We start from the raw sequence: 23,554 nt of genomic DNA, 5'->3' as shown, positions 1-23,554 counted from the left end.
GACCTGGAGCTTGGGAGATCTGGGTGATTTTTCCAGCTGTTGGTTCTGTGAACAAGGAGATGATGTTTGAATACTTAAATAAGACTTTCCTTTTTAAATTGATTTTGCTTTTGGGGTGTTCAGCCTGAAGGTAAAAGTCTTCCATCAGCGCCAGTAGTTCCTGTTGCTCTTTGAGTGGGGCCTGGATGTGGTGATTCCCCTGGGAATCTGCAGGTCCATGGTCACCCTCCAAACAGGGAGACACTCTGGAGGAGCCACAGAAACTCCTGTGTATTCTTTGGGACAGGGGAAATGCAGCAAATCCCATTTGCTCCATGCCCTTAGGAACAGAGCGGGCTGTTACTAACTCTTCTTATTTATAGAGAAGAACCTTTCAAAATTCTGTTTTATTGTGATAAAGAAAGTGCACACTGGGTTTTTCCACAATGTCTGCTGGAAACCAAAAGCCAGAGCTGGAAATCTGTTTGCAGTAATCTTCAGTCACAAAATCAATCCCATTTACACTCTGTTAACTGGGCATGTGTGCCTGGGATCCGAATTTAAGCTGGGAGCATTTGCCACAAATTAGGAGCAGATTGGATTAATGGGTTTGTCTCCTCTTAATATATTGTGTGGTTTCTTCTACCCTTTAGGGGGAAAACACGATTGGAGTAAATCAGTGCTGATCTTGGGAATACTCTGTGGTGTTTCCTGTGACTCAGTTGGCCAGGGAGATCATTAATGCTGGAGTTACAACCTGCTTTTAAATTGAAATATAAATCCAGCTCAGAGCAGTGCTTCAGGATTGAAGGAGTTTTCCTTTTGGATGAGATACTGGAAATTTAAGCTTGCTTATGTTAATATTATAATGATGATAATTCTTGAGAAAAATATGTTGAGAACAACCTTCTCTCCCAGCCAGCACCTGGTCTTTCCAAAAACCTGACTGCCTGAAGGTTTTTTTCCCTGCATGATCCTTGTCCTGTTGGCAGTGACCTCCTTGCTACCCCAAGTGCCATTTGGAGCTTGAATGAACAACTTGTAGAACAATTCCCAATTCCTGTGTTTTCATGTCATTCTACTGATATTGCTGCATTGAAAGCCAAAGTGGTTGAATCAAGCTGAATCCTCCACCAGGCTGAACTGCTTTGTTGTTGTGTGCCTCAGAGCAGCCCCTGAGAGGGAAGCTGATCACCCCCAGCCCCATCAGCCCCGTGTCACTCAGGGTTGTAACAGATGCACCTTTCCATTGCAGCCCAACCCGCTGTAACTGCACCAAAGACCTGGAAGAAACCAAAAGAGCGGACCCAAGCCACTGAGGAGGTGACAGAGGCAGAAACAGAGGTGAGAGGGAGCCAAAGTCCTGCTTTACCCAAATTTAAAGATGCTGTTCCTCTCTAGAAATTGAACTTCAGAAGCATTGCTTCTTCATCGTCTCACGGGATCCAGGGCAGTTTTGGGGAGGAATTCTGCTATTCCTCAGCATCCTTTAGATGACAGGTGTCAGTCTGCTCCCTTTTAAAGCTCTTCAGTTTTCTTTGGGTTTGTGTAATTTAATGACTAATACAGTCATAGAATCACAGACTGGTTTGGTTTGGAAGGGCCCTTAAAGACTCATCTCATTCCAACCCCTGCCATAGCAAGGGACACCTTCCACTAGAAGGTTCCACTGAACTTCCACCAGCCTCCCAGCACTGAGGAACCCCTTTCAGTGAAGGGTGAGGGCAAAGTGGGTTTGGATCCCTCAGCACTGCCCCATGATGGTCCCAGGCCACCATCCTGACATTTGGCAGGGTATTCTGCACAGGGATATCATGGCAAAGGATGATTTTCCTGATGACCAAGTGATGGAGAAGCTGATAAAGAAAACTGCTGAAATTTCCCAGCAAAACCACCTCAAGAGTGATTAGATGAGTAAAGAAAACCTCCCTTGCTGCTGTTCTGGTAGGGATATTGCAGCAGGGGGCTGTGCTTATATCCTGGGTCACTATGGGGTTAGAATCAATCAGAAAAGGAGCAAGAGAGTAAAAATGTGGAAGTTCAGACTGCCCAGTGTGTGGATAAAAGCTGAGGTTGGCCAGATGCAGTGCTGAGCAGGAGAGCAAAGGGGCTGCACCAGCAGCTTCATCCTCCACACTTTTCCTCATCCTCCCCTGGAGGAGTTGTGTCTCCTGCAGCACCCGGCAGTTCCACTTCAGAGAATTCCCTTGAAAAATCTGCAAGAGGCGTTTTAGGATGTGGTGCGGTCAGGTAGGGAGGCGGAGGATCAGGAGCCTCCTCCAGAGCATCCTCAGTGAAGTTACTCCTTTGTTCAGTGCTAAGAGGGGCTGGGATTTCTCCCGGGAGAAGCATTTCCAACGCCTCCTCGTCTGAATGCACAATCAGGCTGTGTCCTTGGAGAGCTCTAAAATTAACAGCCAGGGATACTATTAATGCTTTTCCCTGAAACTGAGATGCTGGCATTGTGGCTGGATCTCACACTGCCTTCCTTAGTGGCATCTGCTCCAGTTGGCAGCAGGTATTTAAAGGAAGAATCCCCCAAAACAAGCACCACGTGCCCTTTGCCACCCCTTTCTCATGGGTGGTAGGAGAAGAGGAAAGCAGAGTTGTGTTTCCAGCTGGGATTGCTCATGGCTTAACAGTTCCCTCCATCCAATCCCACGGGGATTTCATGGGCAATGCTGAGTCTCTGCAGTTGCACCATTAATTATCAGTGGGTTATCCATGGGAATGAGCTGATAAATCACCCAGTGGCTCAGTGTGGTGTTCCATATCCCTGTGTAAGATGCATTTGTATTCCTGCTGCTCCCAAAATCGCGGTGTGAATCCATGAAGAGCCGTTTCACGTGCACTGAATTTGTCAGGGTGTTTCTAACAAAAACTCTGCTTCTGTCCGTGCTCCAGCCGAAGGAGGAGGAGGAACCTTCAGGGGACAAAGTACTTGAATCCGACCAGGAGAAAACGAGCCATGGGCTTCAGGCAGAGAGGGAACCCTCAGAGCTGAAAGCAGTGAAAGGTGTGGAGGAGAACGGGGAGCAGGAGGCAGAGCCGGTGCGGAACGGCGCCGAGAGCGTCTCGGAGGGCGAGGGCACCGACGGCACCTCCGGCTGCACGGAGAGCTCCGGGGAGGGGCCCGTGTACCAGTACAAACCAGGTAGGTCCTGCTCCATCTGCTTCTCTGCCTCCCCCTGTGAGGGCTGCTCCCATCCCTGTGGGTGTTCCTTTAGTGTGCACCGTGGCAGCTCTGCCGAGATCTGCAACCCAGCAGGTCCCGAGAGATCTTCCGGGGGGGCAGAAGGGGAAAGTGGTTTTTATCTTGCTGGTTATGGTCAAGAGAAGAGAAAATCACTAATTCCTTGACATTTTTGTGCATTTGGATGCTGGCTACAGCACTGTGGAAATGATAGAGAGTTGATTCCTGTGTGATTGACAGCTGGAAACCATCCAAGAAATTCCACATAAACCAATCTACTTCTGAAATAAGAGGTGGTTGAATAAGAAATGAAAGTGCTCATTGGGTCCTAAATACAAATGTGTGTGTTCATAAAGGTTTAATTTCCTGGCTAAACAATTGCATGGATCTTTGGATTTCTATAAAAGTAAGAAAAAGAAACAGTTTGTGGTTTTTGATGCAGGCACTGCCCAGCTCAGTCCCATTGATTAGGGTATAGAATATCTATAAAGCATTTTTGTTATTTATGAAGACCTAACCTTTTTGTTATTTATGAAGATTTTGTAATTTATAGACCTGAACCTCAATTAATCCACCTCATTTAGAGAGAACTTGAGATCAACTTCTCAGTTGCTCCCAATTTTTAAGCAATTTCTTATTCTAGTGAAACTCCCTCCAAATAAAGTAGTCATTTTTTTAGGAGCCCAGAAATGAAAGAGTATTATAATAATAAGGAAGGACCTGGAGAACCTGGTGGACAAGGAGCACACCCATTAAGGGACTCCACTGTAATGGCTATTTGTGCTCCACTTTGTTCTAACAAAGACCTCAATTGCTTTGGTTTTATTAATTCAGCACAGTCATATTGTGAGGGCAAAGCACAGAGGCCTCTTGATAGCTCATCACTCAGGGTACCTGAGCAGTTCACCAGCCACTTCCTGAAGTTAATCCATAATTCATCAGCTGATGCAGTCAGAACAATCCCAGTTGTGTCCAGATGTCCTTTCACTCAGCTGGAAGGGTTGGATGGATCCCTGGAAAAGCAACATACATCAGGCTTGTGCAACAGTCCTCGATTTCAGCTCTGCTCTTCTGAGAAAGGGGAATTTCTGCCTTTGGAGGAATTGTGTGTTTGATCCCTGTCTCTTCCTGCATGGGGGATCCTTCCTGTGATGCTGCCCAGCTGCTCATCACATTAAAACAGCTCACTGAGAGCTTTCCAGGAGAAGGAAACTACACCTAAACTGCTTGTTGTTGTGTTGGAGCTTTTCCATGGTAAATGACAGATACAGTGGGCAGGCCAGGAATTCCAGCCAGGATCCAGCCAGTCTGCACTCCTGTATCCTGAAGCTCTGCAGAAATAAAACTGCATAAAGAGCTAAAGTTTGCAATCACTTCTGTGTATTTTCATTCCCAGTTATTAAAACCCATTGTTGGAGAGTGTCCCTGCTCGTGGCCTCTGCAAGGGTGCAGATGGTGAGATCCCAGAGATCCAAAGCCAGGGGTCAGGGAGTGAAATACAGGAATAATAAATACCTGAAAGGCTGATGAATGCTGAGTAATGCAGTCTGGCATGAGGGAGATCCGAAGGCAGTATCTCATACAGATGTTTTCCTTCGGACAAAACATGTTTTCTTCCCTAATTTCAAACAAACTGTGTGGCCAGTGCTGAAAATCCCATCTCCAGGCCACCAGAGGCTGATTTTCCTTGTGCTAAAGTGGCTGTAGGTTATGCTGTGATTTGCACCAGGCAGGGTCCTCCAGACCCAAAAAGCCCCATATAAAATCGGTGGAAAGTTGTAATTCCCAGCTCATGGGCTGTGGTTGTGGCTTCTCTTGTTTCTGCCTGTTATCTCCAGCCTGGGTTGTTCACAGTTCCATGGTTTCACATTTTCAGAGGGTGTTTTTGTTCCAAGCTCTGCTCTCCTTGGCTTAATGTTTATGACTTCCTTTTACACCAGACAAACCCCTTTAACTTCTGCATTTTCACACAGAAACAGGGAATTGTCCCCATTCTACCATATCCCACAGGAGAGCAGAAGTCAAAGTTACATACCTGGGTTAGAACTGGAATTAATGCCCAGGTCTGGGTGTGGTTGGACCTGGCTCTGCACTCCCTGTTGTTCACATCCCTTTAACATTACATGTGTTGCCCTCCTCTCTCCCTTCAAAATGAAAACCAAATTAAATTGAAATGTCCCAGTGTGGTGCAGCAGCCTCATCCCTTTGGAGTTACCAGAAGCACATCTGGGTGAGCAGGGGGTTTGTTTCCTGTGACTCTCAGGGATTTCTCTCCCTATAGAGCAGTGGAAGCCCCTGGACCCGGAGGGGAAGAAGCAATACGACCGGGAGTTCCTGCTGGATATCCAGTTCATGCCCGCCTGCATCCAGAAGCCCGAGGGGCTGCCTCCCATCAGCGACGTGGTGCTCGACAAGGTGAGAGGAGAGCCCATAAAACAGGTATGTGCAGGGTTTGGATATCAATAAAGATCCATAGTGCCTCATTCCTGAACCATTTCCATACCAGGTTTTAGTGGGAATAGTTGGTCTCATCACAAAATTCTACAAATAGAGGTGTTGGTGCCTGATGAATGTGCACAGATGATTAAAAACTGAAGCGTTTTTGATAGTCTTTATCTAGATTAAGTTATACCAGGACATGATTAAAATTTAAAATTACCCAGCCATGAAGAGCTGAGGATCTAAGCAAGGCTGAATGGAGAGGCAGTGGCTTCTATTAGATCAATTAATTGATCTATTAGATCAGTTTAAAAGCAGAGAGAAGCTTTTGGGCAAACTGTTTTTTGATCTGAAGCAGTTTCTTCACTATTTATAAGCTGATCTAATAAAAGATCTTTAAGAACTCCATTCTTGGGCAGTTTTGGGATTTCTCTCCAGCCTCATCTCAGAGCTGATTGTCTCTGCTGGAGGTCTGGGCTTAGTGAAACACTTGGGATTTCTGAGTGCTGACACCAAGGCCTCATTCTGCTCTCACTGAGAGCTGGAGAGTTCCTTGGCTTTGATGGAGCCACGACAGCCTCACTCTTGAGACTCAGGAATGTGGGTGTGCAGAAACATTTCCGCTCTGAGTTTCATACCCAGGCAAATTGTAAAATGCATCTTTATTGCCAAAATTATTTCATCTACCTTCTACTTTCTCATGATTGTTTCTCACTGTTCTGTGTTTGAGCTTCCTGGGCTCAGTTGCCCATCTCTCGTGTTGGCACAAAAGCCACTGCTTTGAGGGAAGGTGGCAGTTTCATGCTCCTGAACCAAGACAAGCCCATGTTACTATGATTTTATCCTCCATAATCCTTGAAATGTTTCTGAGCTCCACCTGTTTCCTCAATAGTCTCCTGAATATAAGTTTTAAATTAAATGCATTTTAAATGTGTTTTAGCGCAAGTGTGGATGCCTGAAATTTGAGCAGCTTATTAAAAGCTTTAATTTGGCTGTTAAAAATGCCTGTCATGCTTTAGCAGATGCTGTCTGTAGATTGCATGAGCTGAGCAGCCCCTGTCTGTGTGCTCTGCTCACGGCACAGGTCAGCCAGCCCAAACTGCCGCTGAGGACTCTGGACCCCCGGATCCTGCCACGAGGCCCCGACTTCACACCAGCCTTTGCTGATTTTGGGAGGCAAGCCCCCGGGGGAAGAAACGTGTCTGGAAGTGTGAGTTTACCCCAACTTGCTCATTTAAAAACTGGTCCTAACACTGACAAAGTCCCTCCTCAGGCTTTTGGGCCTCTTCCAATGCGCTGGTGGTTCTGGTTTTGTCAGGATGAGTGCAGGGGTGATGTTTGCTTGGCTGACAAAATGTGGGGGAATTGGGAACCGTTGTGGATGTTTGTCATGGGTAGCTGTTGTTTGGGAAGGGTTTGTCTCCTTCCTGTTTCCCTGTGTGAGAGGTGGAAGCATTTCCACACCAGGACCCGGCAGTCGCGTATGCGGTCGCGCGTTCGTCGTACACCAGACCCGGCGTCAGCGTGTCAGCCTGGGGGCTGTGCTGCAAAACACACCCACAGAGCAAAGAGATTTTACTAACAAACAAAATACAGCAGCACCTGTGTGTTCCTGCTTTCTCTGTGCTTCCACGTGTTGCTTTGGTCACTTCATTCCTTGTTTATCCACTTTTCTGCTGCTTTTCTTCCATTTCCCCTGCTTCTCCCTGTGTCTGGCTTTGCCCACCCTCTGAAATCCCCCTGTGAGTTCTTCACTCATGCCTCTGCCGTGTCTTTTCCTGGGGCACAGGTGCCCCCAGCACATGCTACCCTGTCAGTGCCACTGGAGGAGGATGCTGCCACCGTTAGGGGCAATCACTGATTTTCAGCTGTTGAGCTGCTTCTGCTGTGTCCATCTGGATGTGTCTAATGACACAGCCAACGTGGAGCTTTCAGATCTGCTGTTTCCAGAAGAGTTCCCTGAATCACCCAACTTCCGAGTGTGCAGGTTTCCAGGAGTCCAACCCAGCGATTTTGGGTCAATGTAATAGTTCTGGTTTGGGAGCAGCCTCGTGGCCGGTGCCTCAGTTCCGGGGCGCACGCCTGTGTCCTGGAGCTGCCTCGGGGCCACAGTTTCTCTTGGAGCACCACCTGGTCCTGAGAACCCGGCGAGGTCGCCGGTGTTTGCCGCGTCTGGGCCGCGCTGCGGCGCCTCCTCTCCCGTCAGCGCTGAGTGTCCCGAGCCCCGCGGCGCCCGGGTAACGCGGCTGTCGCTCTTTGTCTCTCCGCAGGCCTGCAAAGTGCAGAGCACCCCTGGATTGCCCTCCCTGGCTCGGTGCGGGCCCCCATCATGCCCTCTCTTGGTCTCGCCTCACCCACCATTGAGGAACCTGCCGATAGGGGTAAGCCAAATCCCCCCCTCTCCCCCCAGACTTTGCACCTTTTTGTAGAGTTGCCTTTTTTCCCAACACCCACTGTTGATAAAGAACGACTGGCAGAAAACTTTACAAAAAGGTGCAACCTTGTTTAAAAAAAACCGAAACAAGACTTGCGTTGTACCCCTCTAGGCAGTCTTCAGTGGTGGGTGGGACATCACCAGCTGAGGGCATGCTGGGACGTTGGCCCGAGCGGGATCCGCGAGGGTCTGCACTTTGCAGACCTGTGGAAAGGGGGAGAAAAGGTAAGTCCCGCTTACCCCGTTCATTTGGAGCATTCAGCACGTAACATACATCTTACATTTGCGCCTTTGCAGAGCAGAGCCTCTCCTTGCCTTGTTCTGGAGGAGGGCTGGAAGGTGACGTGGTTTAACCAGCCTGTCCTCGACGCCGGCGGTTGTAGGATCAGAGGGTTCTGAGCCCAGCAATCCCAGACGTTCCCCTCTCGTGACGCATGGCCACCCCTGCGTGTGCGCTGCCTGTCCCCAGCCATCCCACCTCTGCACAGGCCATGCCATGAACCATCAATCCACTGCCTCTTCCTTGCCCCAAATAACGTCGAGCAGCTCAGCGCTAACCGCTTCCGGCACGTTGAGAGTCTTTTGTTTCGCTTCTTTGGCTTTTGTCTTTGTTTCCCTCTTTTTGCTTGAACGTGTTTTATGAGTGTCTCTGCCACTAACCAGTGTTGCGTCGGACGGCAGCGGGGTGGAGTTGCACAGGACAGGATGCGGCTGGGAAGGCTCTTTGGTGTAGGCAGGGTTAAGTGAGCGTGGCAGGTGAGGAGATGCAAACTTGGAGATGTGGGGCTGGAGCAGACGCGTCCGTCCCTGCACAGGCTGCGTTGGCTTTGTCCTTCCTGAGGGGTGATGGAAACTGAAATCATCTCAGTTCTTGTTCCTGGAAGGAACAACCCCTCCCACCATCGAAGATTAATTTCACTGTCCGCATTCAAAGCCTCTTACACAGGGAGAAGCACTTCCTTAACTCCTTGGATGGTTTCTAAAGTATTTCCATGACTTGCAGCCTGAGTGGGAGCACCAGGCCAGTCTGTGCTGCTGTGAGTCTTTGGCTCCTCTGCAGGAGTCTTGTACCTTTGTCTTCCTGCTTTCCTTCCCTGTGTCTTCCTCTGGAAGAGAGGTCATTCAGATTAATGCAGGAACACCTGGTACTTGTCCCATGCTCCAGAACCATCATTGTTCACAGGAAGCCGGGCCTGAGCTCAGGCACCTCTTGAACTTGCTGTATAAATCTGGAGCCAAAAACCCCAGACCCCTAGACCATTTCTCTTAAAAGTTAGATCCATCTCTTATGTTATTATATCTTCAAAGGATGCCTCTGTTCAGAGATTGAAAACCTAATCACGTAGTTTGAGCTGAGTATATTCACAGATATTAAAAACATCCAATCTCAAAGAAAGTTGTCAGTGTGTTGATGCTTGAAAGGTCTGGGCTCAAAAGCAGCCAGATGTGAGGAGGTGACAGGTGACACGCTGGTGTTCCGTGCATCCCTCAGTTTTCCAAGGGAGTCACCTCCCTCAGGGGTGGGTGGGTGTTTGCTGGAAAGGAACATTTGCATGGACCCGTGCCTGAGGAAGTGCCAGCCTCTGCGACTGCGTCCCCGTGTGTTACAGCCTGGTGTGTTTGGGGGGTCCTTCAGAGCAGAGCTGCCTCTGTGCAGGAGATGGGGTGGCTGCAGGTCACCTCTCCTTGGCTTTGCCCTTGTTCTGGGGGGATTGAGCTCAAAGGTTTGGGATTTCAGGGCACACTGCAGCCTGGCTCTGATTACAGAGCTGTCTGCGGGCAGGAGGTGTGTGCTGAGCTCTGGCATGGCAGCTGTGCCCAGTCACTTTCTGTGACATCATTGTCTGGTCTTTCAGCTGGAGGGAAATCTCTTCTCTCCACGTTGGCAGCGTGGTCAGAGCCTGGGCAGCAGAACTGTGTAACACCAGAGGTGCTGTGTGAAGGCAGGGCTGCTGTCAGGCCTTGCTGAGCCAGACTGGTGCCAGTCAGGGCTCAGGGTGGGAGCAGAGAGGGGACACAGGGAGAGATCAGTGTCTGCTTTAGGAAGGTGTCTGACACACAGAAACATCCTGAAGGCTCCCTGTTCCACTGTTGACTCCTCAGGAGTGACCAGCTGGTGCAGTTGTGCTACAAGTGGTTGGACTTGATGATCTTGGAGATCTTTTCCAAGATAAATGATTCTGTGAATTGCAGCATTCATGGGGCTTGTGCCCCATGCAGTTTGAATAATCTGCTGGGCTATTTCTGTGCGTGGCAGGGGATGTGAACAGGGGTCTTTGTAAGCTGAGGGGAGCCCAGTGACACCCTGCCCCTTGGAGCCCTCTCCCAGGCACCACTAGGAGCGGGTCACTCCTCAGCATGAGGTCATTGTCTTCTGACAACATCTTCCTCTGTTGCTGTTATCCCAAACAAGAGCTCCAGCACTGCTGGTGATCCTGCTCATTTGCACACATTTACCTTGTCAAAGGCAAGTGGTTTAACTCCCTCCTGCCTTGAAGAAGAATTTTGCCTTTCAATAACCACAAACCCAGGTTTGTGGCTAATGTATGACATAAGAGGCACCAGCCAAGAGCCCTTTCCTCCTATTCATTGAAGCTCTTCAAGTACCTACAGTGGCCTTTTTGATACTCGTTGAATCCCTTTGTTGAACAAAGCAGTCTTTGAAATGGCCCATCTTCCATGAGTGGCTGCTCAGCAGATTAATTACTGCTGTGGGAAGTACCAGGTTTGATAATGGAGTTTTGCTGCTTTAATTTGTACCTTGAGGTTGGCCATTTGTGATAAATGAGTTCAGAAATGTGAAAGAGCATGGGGAAAGAGCAACCTCCCAATAGCACTGGTACCTTTAGTCCTTAATCAGATGATGGAGAGGAGGTTTGGGGGTGTCTTGCGCCCTACCACTTGTACGTCTGGTGAAAAACTAAAAACTCCCCAGCTGTGGCAGGTTTTGTGCCTGTTCAGAAGGAGCATCACATTACACAGGATTGAAGAGGTGCTTAGGCAGTTCCAAAGCACCCTGATTCCCTTTCTTCTGTGAAACCACCCAGAGACAAACCCAGAGTTTGTCCCATATCTGTTAGGATCCGTATTTTTCAAGTGCAGGAGCTGCAGTGATACTCCTTCACTGTGTTTTACGTAACTCCCATCTCAAAATGGCTTTGTTGGAAGCAATCTCCAGTACAACTTAACATTTCTGGCAGAGCTGCCAGTTTATCATTGTCTTAAGTGCTTGGGATGGCATGTTTGAAATACACCTGTAAGGGCTGAATTCTTCCTTCCACACCTTGCTGGGATGCCTCAGTTATGCAGTTTCTGATCCCAAGAGGCGCTTTTGGCCAGCTGGGGTCAGTTCTGCCCCCTGCAGCAGCCCCGGGAGCGCCGCCGGGTTGTGTAGGTTGTGTAGGTTGTGTAGGCAGAGTCACCCCATGTCTCTGTTGGGAAGAGCTGCCCAGAGAAATGTGTTGGGTGTGTCTGTGTTCCCTGTGAGCAGTGGTGGCTCAGAGGCACTCCTGGTGTCCCAGCAGGACGTGCTGGTGGTCAGCGGGTGTTGGCGTTTGCCCTGGATGTGTCACCCGGCGTGAGCCTCAGGTGGGATATAACAAGGGATGTTTTTGTCCTAGTTGTTGAATGTTGGACCGAGGAGATCTCAGCCTGGCCAGAGGAGGGAGCCCAGGAAGATCATCACTGTGTGTGTGAAGGAGGATGTGCACCTGAAGAAGGCAGAGAACGCCTGGAAGCCGAGCCTGAAGAGGGAAAACCAAACTGAGGACCCGGAAAATGTCAAAACCCAGGTGAGAGCATAAGCAGGTCTGAGGGTGCAGCAGCTGCCCCTGGTAATGGTAATTTGGCTTCCCTCTTGTATCAGACAGTGAAAAGGGGCAGTGCATTCCAGTTGGAATCCCAGTTTTCCTCTACCTTGATGGTAATTTTTGTATGTTTATTCTTGACCAGGAGTTTAAATGCCAGTCCTGTATATTAAGCAGAGAACACCAGACAACTTCCTGTCTCTCTTCCAGGATTGCTTTCCTACTGCTGTTTTACTGGAATATTTCTGTCTCTGTTCTAAAGCAAAGAGCATTACATTCCCAGCACAGAATTTGGTTTTCATCTCCTTTTAGACCACATTTCTTCCCTGAATCCTCAGCAAGATTGAGGTTCCTCTGTGAAATCCCTCAGTTGGTCCTGCCCAGCCCAACAGTGCTGTCTGAAGCTGCCTCTGTCCTTCTCCCCCTCCTTTCCTCCACGGGTCACTGGCTCTGGGAGGAGGTGTTTGTCTGGTGGTCAAGCTTGTAATTTGTAGGATAAGTTGGAATGGTCTTGAAGGACACTGGAAATCTGTTCTTGGAGCTAATGGTGGCATTGTTGACCTCATTATCATCCTGGACAGGAAAAAATAAAGTACCTTAAAGTGAATTATAGGAGAGGCTGATTACCTCTGGCTGAAGGAGACAGAGGCCACTCCCTGTTAATTTATATCTCATGGATTAAACTGGTATAAAGAAGAGTATTTCTGACAGGAAGGGCTTTGTGCCTCTGTTGCACTTGACAAAAGCACTTGGATGTTCCCAGAACTCCCTGCCCTATAGTCTTGGTCTTTGGTAGCCAAGTGAGGACTGGGGTTAGGCTGTGCAGAAACGTGGTGTGTCACTCAGCTTCCCAGGCATTCCTACAGGATGTCTCCATTCTCCTGTGGGAAACATCCTGGCTCATTCCTGAAATCCACCTGCACCACTTGTGCCTGAGCTTGCAGTGTTTGTGTCCCTCAGGAGCTGTTCCGCAAGGTACGAAGCATCTTGAACAAGCTGACGCCCCAGATGTTCAACCAGCTGATGAAGCAGGTGACAGACCTGACAGTGGACACGGAGGAGAGGCTGAAGGGAGTCATTGACCTGGTCTTCGAGAAGGCCATCGATGAGCCCAGCTTCTCCGTGGCCTACGCCAACATGTGCCGCTGCCTGGTGACGGTAAGAGCCCCCCAGGAGCTGCCCTGGGCTGAGGGGCAGCCACAGAAACTGCAGAGAGCAGAGTTAAGTGGCTCCTTCTGAGTGTAAGTAAGAATAATTAATGTGGACTCTCGGTTTGCTGGCCGTGCCCAAGGCAGAGGGATTTGCTCAGAGCAGTTGTTGGGAGTTGAGGACTCCTTGTTCCACCTGGTTGCAAGATGAGTCTTACCTGGGAAGTTCATGAAATCACAGAAGCATGGAATAGTACAGGCAGGAAAGGGAATTTAAAGTTCTTCTCATTCCACCCCCTGCCATGGGCTAGGACAAACTTCCACTATCTCAGGTTGCTCCAAGCCTCGTCCAACCTGGCCTTGGACACTTCTGGGGTGGGCAGCCACGGCTGCTCTGGGCAACCTATGCCAGGGCCTCACCACCTTTCTGTGTCTGTCAGTTCCAAGGGAGCCCAGGATGAGCCAGGCTTTGCACAGATCATTCTCAGATGGTGAATTTGGGACAGAAGCCCCCTTTTCCCCAGGTCCTTCATGACATGCAGTGAAGGAATATAGCTTAAGCCTCCAGCACAGACCAGGAGTGTTTTCAAGCAGAGGGTGCTTTTAAGGGATCATATGGATGGAAATGTAATTCATCCCCGGGCGGAGGTGGTGTCAGCCAAGTTTGGAGTGTGACTTTACATCTGCAATGTAAAACTCCACTGGAAGTCCTGATGTGAGGCTTTACTTTCACAGCCTTGCGGAGCCGTGCAGCTCAACATGAAGAGCAAAATAAATTGTTATGGATGACCCCTCCTCTGTGGAGTTTATCCCTATTTCTGCTGATGTTTTTCTTCCTTCTCACTCCAGCTGAAAGTGCCCATGGCAGACAAACCTGGGAGCACAGTAAATTTCCGTAAGTTGCTGTTAAATCGCTGCCAGAAGGAATTTGAAAAGGACAAGGCTGACGATGATGTCTTTGAAAAGAAGCAGAAAGAACTCGAAGCTGCCACCACTGTAAGTGGTGTTTTTCTCCATAAGTTCTCGGAGCTCCCTCAGAAAATTATTTCCTTTTGAAATGGCAGTTGATTCGGGGGGGATTTTGGAGTTGAGACTTTCATTATGTTACTGTGCCTGAGGATAATAAAAAATACTTGCCTTGACAGTGGGTTTATCCCAGCATCTTTCTGGGCTTTAGGAGTAAAAGAGGGAACAGTGTCTATGAACACAAAACTGGATCTTTCGAAGAGTTCTGTGCACTGGGAACGTGGTTTTGCAGAGCTGTTTTTCCTGTTTTACAGCCAGAGGAGAAGACACGGCTCCACGATGAGCTGGAAGAGGCCAAGGACAAAGCCCGGCGGAGATCCATCGGGAACATCAAATTCATCGGCGAGCTTTTCAAGCTGAAGATGCTGACAGAGGCCATCATGCACGACTGCGTGGTGAAGCTGCTGAAGAACCACGACGAGGAGTCCCTCGAGTGCCTTTGCCGCCTGCTCACGACCATTGGCAAGGACCTGGACTTTGAGAAGGCAAAGGTGGGGCAGGAATGGGAGCGAGGGATGAGGTTCTCTGGGCAGAGCTGGAAAAATGGGTGTGGAGTGTTTTTATTTGAAGATTTGTTTTTTCTTCAGGAATTTCCATATGGCATGAGGAAATCATCCACTCCTCTGTGGATGTTTCGTCATGACCTGGCCTCGCTCCCTGCTCTGTAATAGATTCTGTACCATTTTCAACTGTGTTCTCCAGTTATTTCCAAAGATTTTATCCAAACACAGACCAGAAATGCTCAACATTTCCTTTTTCCAAGTTGAATGTCCCTCTTCCTTAGTAGCTCCCAAAACATTATTATTTCCAGTTGAAGGTTTATGCTACCTACAAAAGCCACCATAAAATGTGTTGTTCAGGTTAAATCTGCAACACCCTCATTAACCAGTCCAAACCCCCACCTGAGCCTCGGGGGTGCCTGTGTTTTGTGTCATCCTTGTCCCCAGATGTGCTGGGATGTGGCAGCTGTTCTGCATCCTCCTTCCCCCTTTTCCAGCAAATATATCTGTAGCAGGGAGCACTGTGCACTCCAAGAGCTTCTCTTGGCACATTCTGCTGCTCCTTCACAAAAACCGGGCTTGGGATGAACAGCTCCAGGGTTTTGCCAGGAATCAGTGGGACTGGGCTCTGGAAACAAACGGAGCTAATTGTGTTCAGCTGCCCTGGGCAGGGAGTTCCCTCTCCACTCAGGGATCTCAGGGATTGCAGCAGATCAGTCCTGAGCCTTAGGGGAAGGAATTTCCCAGGCTGTTCTGTGAGCATGGACCAAACCAGCAGTGGTTTATCAGCAGTCCCAGGCAAACACCCGGTGCTGTGAGCACAGCACCAGCAGGATTCAGTTTCTCTGTGTGCTTTGGGAGGAAAATCAGCTTGACTTCCAAGCTGAGGTCAGGCTGGATGAGGCCTGGATGCTGTTTTGGTCTTTTGGAGCACTCTAAAAGCCAACATTGTGGTGCTCTGCTGGTTCTGCACCCTCGAGCTGAGGCATGGCAGGGCATGGAGCGAGGGAGTAATTCCAGAGGCCTCTGTCCTGCCTTTGGAATTGGTTATTTCTGTCAAGACTGAGAGAATCCTTCTTAATGGGGTAGACATTTTATTAAATGTTTTTATTGAAGCTGAACTGTTAGTCATAGTTTAATTAAAACTTCTAAACAAAGTCCATTGGAAATATTTCCCCATCATGCCTAACTTAGGAAACATTTGCTTCCAGAGCTGGAACCTTCCAAGGCAAGGCCAGACACAAATTTTAATGGATTTTTTCTTGTTTCTTTAACTACAAGAACAAGGGTTTAGCTGGTTTTTAGTGAAGAGAGTGGGAGACACGGTAGAAAACTGCTCTGAAACTCTTGTTTGAAACAGCCAGAGGCCCTAATTTGAGAAAAAGGCCTTTTAGACCTTGGTGAGCCAAATTTAGACCTAACAGGGGCTTCTCTGCTGATCCCAGTTCATGTCTTAGTGTGAACCTATTGGGATTCCACCACATCACAGTTTTCTGGATGAGGAGTTTGTGGGGTTTCTCCCACAGCCAAGCCCATTAAACTGTTCTTGCAGAGAGACCCAGAGCTGCTGCTCAGTCTGGCTCAGCTCAGGGGTTAAAGCATTGAATGATGTGTCTTGGGCTGGTTTGGTACCCATTTTGTTTCCTGAGCCAGTTTTTCTTGGGCTGAGGTGAGCACCCAGCTGATTTGAGGAGGGGAAGCTCAGACTGAGATACATTTTTAATGGATGTAATGTTTATTATGTAGGTGCAGAGGGTGTAGATGGTTTGGGTAATTAAAAACCCAGAGAAAGTGTGTGTCTGCACAGTTGTGCCTCATCTCCTGCACATGCTGCCCTTGCACCCTCAAATCCACCCTGGAGGAGTGTACAAGACCCAGCACTCACCTCCCTGGGGAGCAGCCCTGAGTCCCTGATGTTTCTAGCACAGAAATCCCAGAAGGCAGGACCTGCTGGGTTCCCCTCCAGGGAGTGTTTTCATTTTCCTCCACAAGGTGCTGATGATGTTTTTCTTGTCTAGCCCCGCATGGACCAGTATTTTAACCAGATGGAGAAGATTGTGAAAGAGAGGAAAACCTCCTCAAGGATTCGGTTCATGCTTCAGGATGTAATAGACCTCAGGCTGGTAGGTCATAACTCCAGTGAGTAGAAGTGTGAAATCATGGGTGCCCAAACTGGTCTGGCTTGGAAGGAACCTTAAGGATCATCCAGTCCCACCCCTGCCATGGCAGGGACACCTCCCACTGTCCCAGGCTGCTCCCAGCCCTGTCCAGCCTGGCCCTGGGCACTGCCAGGGATCCAGGGATAGCCACAGCTGCTCTGGGCACTCTGTGCCAGGGCCTGCCCACCCTCCCAGGGAACAATTCCTAACTCCCAATATCCCATCTGACCCTGCCCTCTGGCAGTGGGAAGCCATTCCCCCTTGTCCCCAGTCCCTCTGCAGCCCTCCTGGAGCCCCTTTAGGCCCTGGAAGGGCTCTGAGCTCTCCCTGGGGCTTTCTGTCCTGCAGGTGAACACGCCCAGCTCCCAAGCCAGTCTGCCATGTTCCATATCCAGGCTGGATAAGCTCTCATGCAAGAGCAGGGCTTCACAGCTCAAGTGGGATGTTAGGGGGAGATCTGTTCCCCTTCTCCCCCAGTTCTGGCTGTCCAAAGCCAGGAGATGTTTCCATGTTGTCCTGGTGCCGTGGTCAGTACATGTGCAGTGCAGGGTGTCCCCACACTGTGCAGGTGAAGATGTGACCATGGGTGGAACAAACCTTCCCAGCACCTGTAATTCCCCTCCAGGGGAGCTGGTTTGGGTTGTGTGGAGGCTGAAGTCACCATTTTGGTTGCAGGTAGATAATTACCCCAAGAGCAGTAATGAGGCTGCAGCAAGATAAGGGACAGTGTGGGTCATTCCAGGGCTGGAGGGGTCTGGGCACTGCATGGCTGAAAAGACACATCAAGCAAGGAAAGTGTTTTTGGAGTGACAGCTGCTCCTCTCTGCAGGATTCCTGTGTCAGCCATCACCATTCCTGGAGTGCAAAGCACTGTCTCCACTTAAAATCAGTCACTTTTTGCTTTTTTTATTTTCATTTCTTCCCTCAAGCTTGGAGGAGAGGCTCCCACAAAGAGTATCAGTCATAAACAAAGAGTGACAGCAGCTCTTCTCTTTCCTCTGAGCCTTGAAAGAGATCCTGAGAATGTGCAGGCTGGGGATTAACATGTCTTGAATTCAGTCCCTACCCATGTCCATAATGTGTCCCAGCTCCACAGGTTTTCTCCAGCCCCTCTAAGGCATGACAGGGGTGGGAGGATGAGGCCTCATTGCCATTATTCAAACTCCCCATGTTTGATGCTCCCCTGGAAGTTTCCCTGAGCTTGTGTTTGGGTTTTTTGCTTCTTCCCCAGTGCAACTGGGTGTCACGGAGAGCAGACCAGGGCCCCAAGACCATCGAGCAGATCCATAAAGAAGCCAAGATTGAAGAGCAGGAAGAACAGAGGAAGGTGCAACAACTCATGACCAAAGACAAGAGGAGACCGGGTAAAGTAAAAGCCAAGCTGACTGCTCATTTCACATCCAGTGGCCTTAGAGGGAATCCCATATAAAAGGAAAAAAATCTGTGGGGTTTTTTTCCGATGTGTAATGAGCAAAGGAAACTGGGGCTTGATATGGCAGAGGCTGGAAAAGGAACAGATCTGCCATGGATTGGTTGTGGGGATTTTGGGGCAAATCTCATGGGTGAAAATAACCAGCCACAGGCCAACAGTGCTTACACATTCCATTCATGCAAACCATGTTTGATTTTGTGACAGGCTGCCAGAAACCCATTCTAACAAGTTATTACATAGGAATCAGATTTGCCATCCATTCTCATGCACTGCAGAGTCTCTTTTCAAGAGAAAACATCTCATTTCAAGAGTAACCATGTTGTCTTTAGTTGTTAAAGTCACGAGGTGCTGACTCTGTGTGAGGGAGTGCCTTGGTGTCACCTTAAACTGCTCCTGGCCTTCAGGGCACTGTCTGAAGATGAAGTTGGAGTGACTGGGAGAATGCAGACTGGGACAGAGCAGGGCAAGGAGAGAGTAATTTTGGGGATTCTTTAGGGATTGGAGGATTCTCTAAGGATTGTCAAATGAAAGTGCTTTGAAAACAGGGTGTAAAGAAAATCCATGTAGACTTTAATTATCCTAAAAGTGACACCAGGAGAAGGTGAGGAACCTGGGAGTGCCTGAGGGGTCCGTGTCAGACCAGCCAAGCATGCAGAAATTGTGGAGGGAGTGAGGCTCTGGTCAGGGAAGGCATCTCATCTCACCTGCCCCTGTGAGCTGAACATGCAGCACCTGCAGCAGTGCAGAGAAATCCAGCCAGGAGCCATCCCTTCCAAAAGCAGCCCCTGGAAGGAGCGAGAGCTGTTCTGTGCAGGCTGTGGTGTGAGAGCACAGGCAGGCAGGCTGCTGTGGCATGGCAGAGGGAAGGACATTCCTGAGCAGGACCCTGCCCGTGAGAGCAGTGGGCTGGGCTGAGCCTGGCTGGGCTGAGCTGAGCTGAGCTGAGCTGAGCTGAGCTGAGCTGAGCTGGGCTGAGCTGAGCTGGTCTGGGCTGAGCTGAGCTGAACATGGCTCTGTTTTTCCTCCTCAGGTGTCCCACGGGTCGACGAAGGCGGCTGGAACACTGTGCAGGGGGCAAAGAACAGCAGAGTGCTGGACCCCACCAAGTTCCTTAAAATCACCAAGGTAGGTGCCAGCACAAGCCTCCTTCAGGGCAATGAAACATCTGTTAGTCCAGGAAGGACCAGGATGGTGTGTGCAGGTCAAAACTTGGGCTGGGACATGTTAAATACTCATGAGTGTTTCTTCTGGATGTTCCTGTTTTGTCCTGAGGGAAAGGAGTGTGCAGACTTTCTTTCTCAGGTTCACAGTGTCCTTTTGGTGATCCGGAAGCTCTCACAGTCAGAAAATCTGCATTTCATTCAGTGATGAAAATGTGACATGGAGATGCAGCACAGCACCCATGTTCCATGGGTCTCAAACACATCACCTGGGAGTCTCAAACACCTGCTGGAAATTCTTGGCTGCCTCAAGTTCTTGAGACCCTATTCTGATGCTGCTCCTCAATAAAACAGGGAGGTCACATCCATTTTGATGTGTCACAAACAGCAGCACTCCAGAGTTAGGATGCTCCAGTAGAATGGGGAGAGCTGTGTCTGCTTTAGAGGTTTCTCGACTTGGTGGCACGGTTGCATCCCCCAATATGTGATAAATTCTCATGTTCATCTTCCAGATGAGCATCTTCCTGTTATTCCATCATTAAACTGGTGAATTTGGGACAGTTTTCCAGGCTGCAGGTTGAGCAAGTTGGAGATTTCTCCTTTGTTGAACTTCAGAACAGCTCTGGGTTTTCTCACCAAGGAGAAGTCTGGCCTTTGCATAAACATTGACTCCTAAATATTCCCTTAATGTCACTTAATGTCATTTACCCTGAACTTTTACACTCAGTGCATGGATTCTTGGAGAGCTGTAAAGCAGGACCTGGACAGACTGCAGCTCTTCTGCAGATCCAGTCAGTTTGTTCCTTTTGAAAGTCATAAAACAGTTTCCAAAACTTCATTAGCAGGAGAGGTTCAGCCTCCTCCTGCCTAGGCTTACAGCTCACCTGGGAAAAGCCCTTCCCCTCTGTTCCATACAAATGGAGCTGGTTCCTGGTTCCACAGCAGCTGCTTTGGAAGGAATGAGGAGCTCCCCTGAGATCTGCGAGGTCACAACCTCCTTGTCAATAAACTCTCCCAATGAACATTGTAAAATCAATATTCTCTTCTTGCCAGACACCACTTCCTCCAAGTTCTGCGACCTGTTGTCGTCCTTTGCTCTCTGGATTGTTTGGTGCCCTGCAGATCCCCCCCAAAGCCATGACTGGAGAGTTGATGGACAATGAAACTGGCTTACACATCACAAACAAACTGAACATCTTTCAAATATGGATATTCTGAGCTTTTCCACCTTCCTCAGCTTCAGAATTCCCAATAAAAAGAAGCTCCTGCTCACTGTGAATGTCTCTCATTGACATTTGGAAGAGACTCTTTGTGATGCCCTTTGTTATTTGTGTCCTCTGTCTTGGGCCACAGTTTAGTCTTCCCAAAATATTTGAAGTGTATTTTGGTGTTCACAAGACCGGGATTATTGCCAAAAAATCTCCTATTTATTATTGCAGTGTAGGATTTGCCCTTGTAATTGTACCTCTTGGTGTGTTTTACAGCCCACAATAGATGAGAAGATTCAGCTTGTGCCTAAAGCCCAGTTGGGCAGCTGGGGGAAGGGCAGCAGTGGTGGAGCCAAGGCAAGCGAGATGGGTAAGTCAGGATGGACCCTCACCTTCGGCTTTGCTGCTAAAGAGCAGGTTTGGGTGGGGTTCACAGAGTCAAACCTCAGCCTGAGCTGGAAAGAACCCACAGGGATCAAATCCAGCCCCTGGCCCTGCACAGACACCCCAACAATCCCAGCCTCTCTAAACCCTCTGGAGCTCTGGCAGCCTTGGGGCTGGGACCATTCCCTGGGGAGCCTGGGCAGTGCCCAGCACCCTCTGGGGAAGAGCCTTTCCTGATCTCCAAGCCAAACCCCCCTGGCCCAGCTCCAGCCCTTCCCTGGGTCCTGCCCCTGCTCACAGGCAGGGATCAGAGCTCCCCTCTGGCTCCTCTGCTCCCCTCTGTGTCACCTCCTGACAGGAAGGGCTGAGGTGGGGCAGGCCCAGCCTTTTCCCTGCAGTTCTGTCCCCGTGGCTCGGCTGAGCTGCTCGGTGATGCTGAGCTCTCAGCAGCTCCTGACCTTGTCGCTCTGCTCTGTGTTGTCTCCACCATCTCCAGACTCCTTGCGACCAAGTGCCACAAGTCTGAACAGATTTTCTGCCCTGCAGCCTCCAGTGTCCCCAGTATCTGCCTCATCTGCATCTTCAGAACTAGAATCTCGCAGGGCCTTAACGAGGTGAGTGTCGCTCCATCGCTCTTCACTGCTGCCCTTTGCACCCCCTGCTCTGGCACTAGCACTCAGAAAGAAGAGAATTCCTTGCTTTTCCAGGAATGGAGAATTCCTTGCTTTTCCCACTCTGAGTTAGCTTTGAACATGCCTGTATTTTATAATATCAGAGGAGAAGTGGAATTAATTTTTAAAACCATTTTGATTAATGTTTTAGTTTCCACTTCAGCCTTCAGCCAAGGGTAGTTGCGTTTTACAGATTAAAAACTCTTCAGATAAAATGTAGTAATAAATAGGTTGGATTTAATGGCTGTGAATTCAGCCAGGTCAGTAGGTTTATTTATCCAGGAAAACACACCTAAAACCTGGCAGAAATGCAGCATAAAACCATGTCTGACCCTTCCCAGCAGGTGTGACCTGCCCATGCTCCCACATCCGACAAAAAACTGCAGAGCCTCTCTCTCACTCCAATTCCTTCAGGGCTGCAGCCACTCCAGCTTGGATATGAAACATGTATTAACCCTCAATAATTTATTAACTCTAGACACGGTTTATAAACGTACAGTTCATTTAAAATGTCACTGGATCTTCCTTCCAGTGCACTCAAGCTGCTGAAGTGTTTTCCTGGGTTGTGCCTCCAATGTTTTCCCTCCTGTTTCAAGTAAAGCTTGGGCTTACCTAGAAATTATTCCATTATGGCATTGATTTGCCCATCTTACTCATTAACACAGTAATTAATAGGACAGATCATTGTCACGTGTTGTTGGGAGCCTTCACTCTTTGGGAGGTATTTTTCAACTAATGGGTAAAAAATACAACTCTCATAAAATCACAAAATGTTTTGGTTTGGAGAGAGTTGAGAGATCACCCATTCCCACCCCCTGCCATGGGCAGGGACACCTTCCACCATCCCAGGTTGCTCCAAGCCCCCTCCAACCTGGGAGGGATCCAGGGGCAGCCACAGCTACTCTGGGCACCCTGTGCCAGGCCCTCACCGCCCTCCCAGGGAAGAATTCCTTTGTTACATCTAATCTAAAGCTCCCACACCATTTCAAAGGGAAACAGAGTCCCTGTGTTATAAAATTCTCTATTCCATGTATAAATTGGGTGCTGTAGAACACTGCTTTTTCATATATTCTCTAGGAAGCATTGGTTGTTCCTGTCCACTCTGAGTAATTGTGTTTGTGCATCTCTGAAATTGAGTTAATTTTGGTTGTGAGTACAGCTGTAAGAAACAGAGTCAACAATCCTGCAGGGCTTGGGGGGTGGTTTTTCCCTACAGTGAAGCCCTCGAGTCCCTTTCCTCACCCCTAAGCGGGTTTTTGTTTGGCAGTCGCGGGAGCACGGGCAGGGAGAAGAACGACAAACCTCTGCCACCTTCCCTGTCCCGGCCCAACACCTTCCTCCGGGGCAGCAGCAGCAAGGAGCTGCTGCTGGACAACCAGGCCCAGGAGGAGCAGCGCAGGGAGATGCTGGAGACGGTGAAGCAGCTGACAGGAGGCATGGAGATGGACAGGAACAGCACAGAGGCCGAGAGGAGCAAAGCCAAGGAACCTGGTAACGGCGCCTCTGTGCTCGGGGAGTCTCGCTGAATGTGTGGGAAGGCACAAGGGAGAACCTGTCAGGAGCAGTGACAGGTGTCTGTGCAGGGCTCTGTCAGGCTGCTGCAGCTGGGATGCACCTCCCAGAGCGGGATGACCCAGCTGAGTCAGGCAGGCCTGGGCCTTATCCCTCTCTGCAGCCCCTCCATGGGATCCCCTCCGTGGGGCTGAAAGGCACAGCACCACCCATGGCATTGTCTGCCCGGTTTTATCCTGTCACTGTCCCACTGGCTTCTGCACACAAAGTCCCCCAAGTCAATGTCAGTTCTTCAGGAATGCTTTATCAGTGCCCAGTAAAGCCATATCTACTGTTTTCAAGCGTTCCCCAGGGCCAGGGCAGGGATTGGGGTCTGGGACAGATGGTGCACAGCAGCTTTTTAGCACCGTGTTGTTGCCAGCCCTCCTTCCAGCCAGCCCTGGTGTGGCAGGAGGGTGGCACCCACCAGGGTGACTTGTCTGTCCCCTTGTCAGTCCTGCAGC

General features: G+C 49.4%; 1 protein-coding gene across 10 annotated transcripts in view; it reads left to right on the top strand.

Moving 5' to 3' along the window:
* The window catches only part of EIF4G3 (eukaryotic translation initiation factor 4 gamma 3), a 142,696-nt gene that overhangs the window by 105,560 nt on the left and 13,582 nt on the right, over positions 1 to 23,554 (top strand). For 6 of the 10 annotated variants that reach the window (XM_084220110.1, XM_084220105.1, XM_084220106.1 and 3 more), the window contains 15 exons: positions 1,235 to 1,323; positions 2,884 to 3,133; positions 5,454 to 5,611; positions 6,696 to 6,821; positions 7,882 to 7,992; positions 11,666 to 11,836; positions 12,812 to 13,009; positions 13,849 to 13,995; positions 14,280 to 14,516; positions 16,544 to 16,648; positions 17,916 to 18,048; positions 19,147 to 19,241; positions 20,761 to 20,854; positions 21,365 to 21,482; positions 22,807 to 23,030. In XM_084220110.1, coding sequence (XP_084076236.1) covers positions 1,235 to 1,323; positions 2,884 to 3,133; positions 5,454 to 5,611; positions 6,696 to 6,821; positions 7,882 to 7,992; positions 11,666 to 11,836; positions 12,812 to 13,009; positions 13,849 to 13,995; positions 14,280 to 14,516; positions 16,544 to 16,648; positions 17,916 to 18,048; positions 19,147 to 19,241; positions 20,761 to 20,854; positions 21,365 to 21,482; positions 22,807 to 23,030 — 2,256 coding nt within the window. The remainder of the gene's footprint in view (positions 1 to 1,234; positions 1,324 to 2,883; positions 3,134 to 5,453; positions 5,612 to 6,695; positions 6,822 to 7,881; positions 7,993 to 11,665; positions 11,837 to 12,811; positions 13,010 to 13,848; positions 13,996 to 14,279; positions 14,517 to 16,543; positions 16,649 to 17,915; positions 18,049 to 19,146; positions 19,242 to 20,760; positions 20,855 to 21,364; positions 21,483 to 22,806; positions 23,031 to 23,554) is intronic. The other 4 variants (XM_084220103.1, XM_084220109.1, XM_084220107.1 and 1 more) reach the window with 3 other exon arrangements.

This window comes from Fringilla coelebs, assembly GCF_963513975.1.
Source record: "Fringilla coelebs genome assembly, chromosome: 22".
Lineage (NCBI taxonomy): Eukaryota > Metazoa > Chordata > Aves > Passeriformes > Fringillidae > Fringilla > Fringilla coelebs.
The sequence above is the reverse complement of the archived record's forward strand: the minus strand, read 5'-3'. Positions and strand labels throughout refer to the sequence as shown.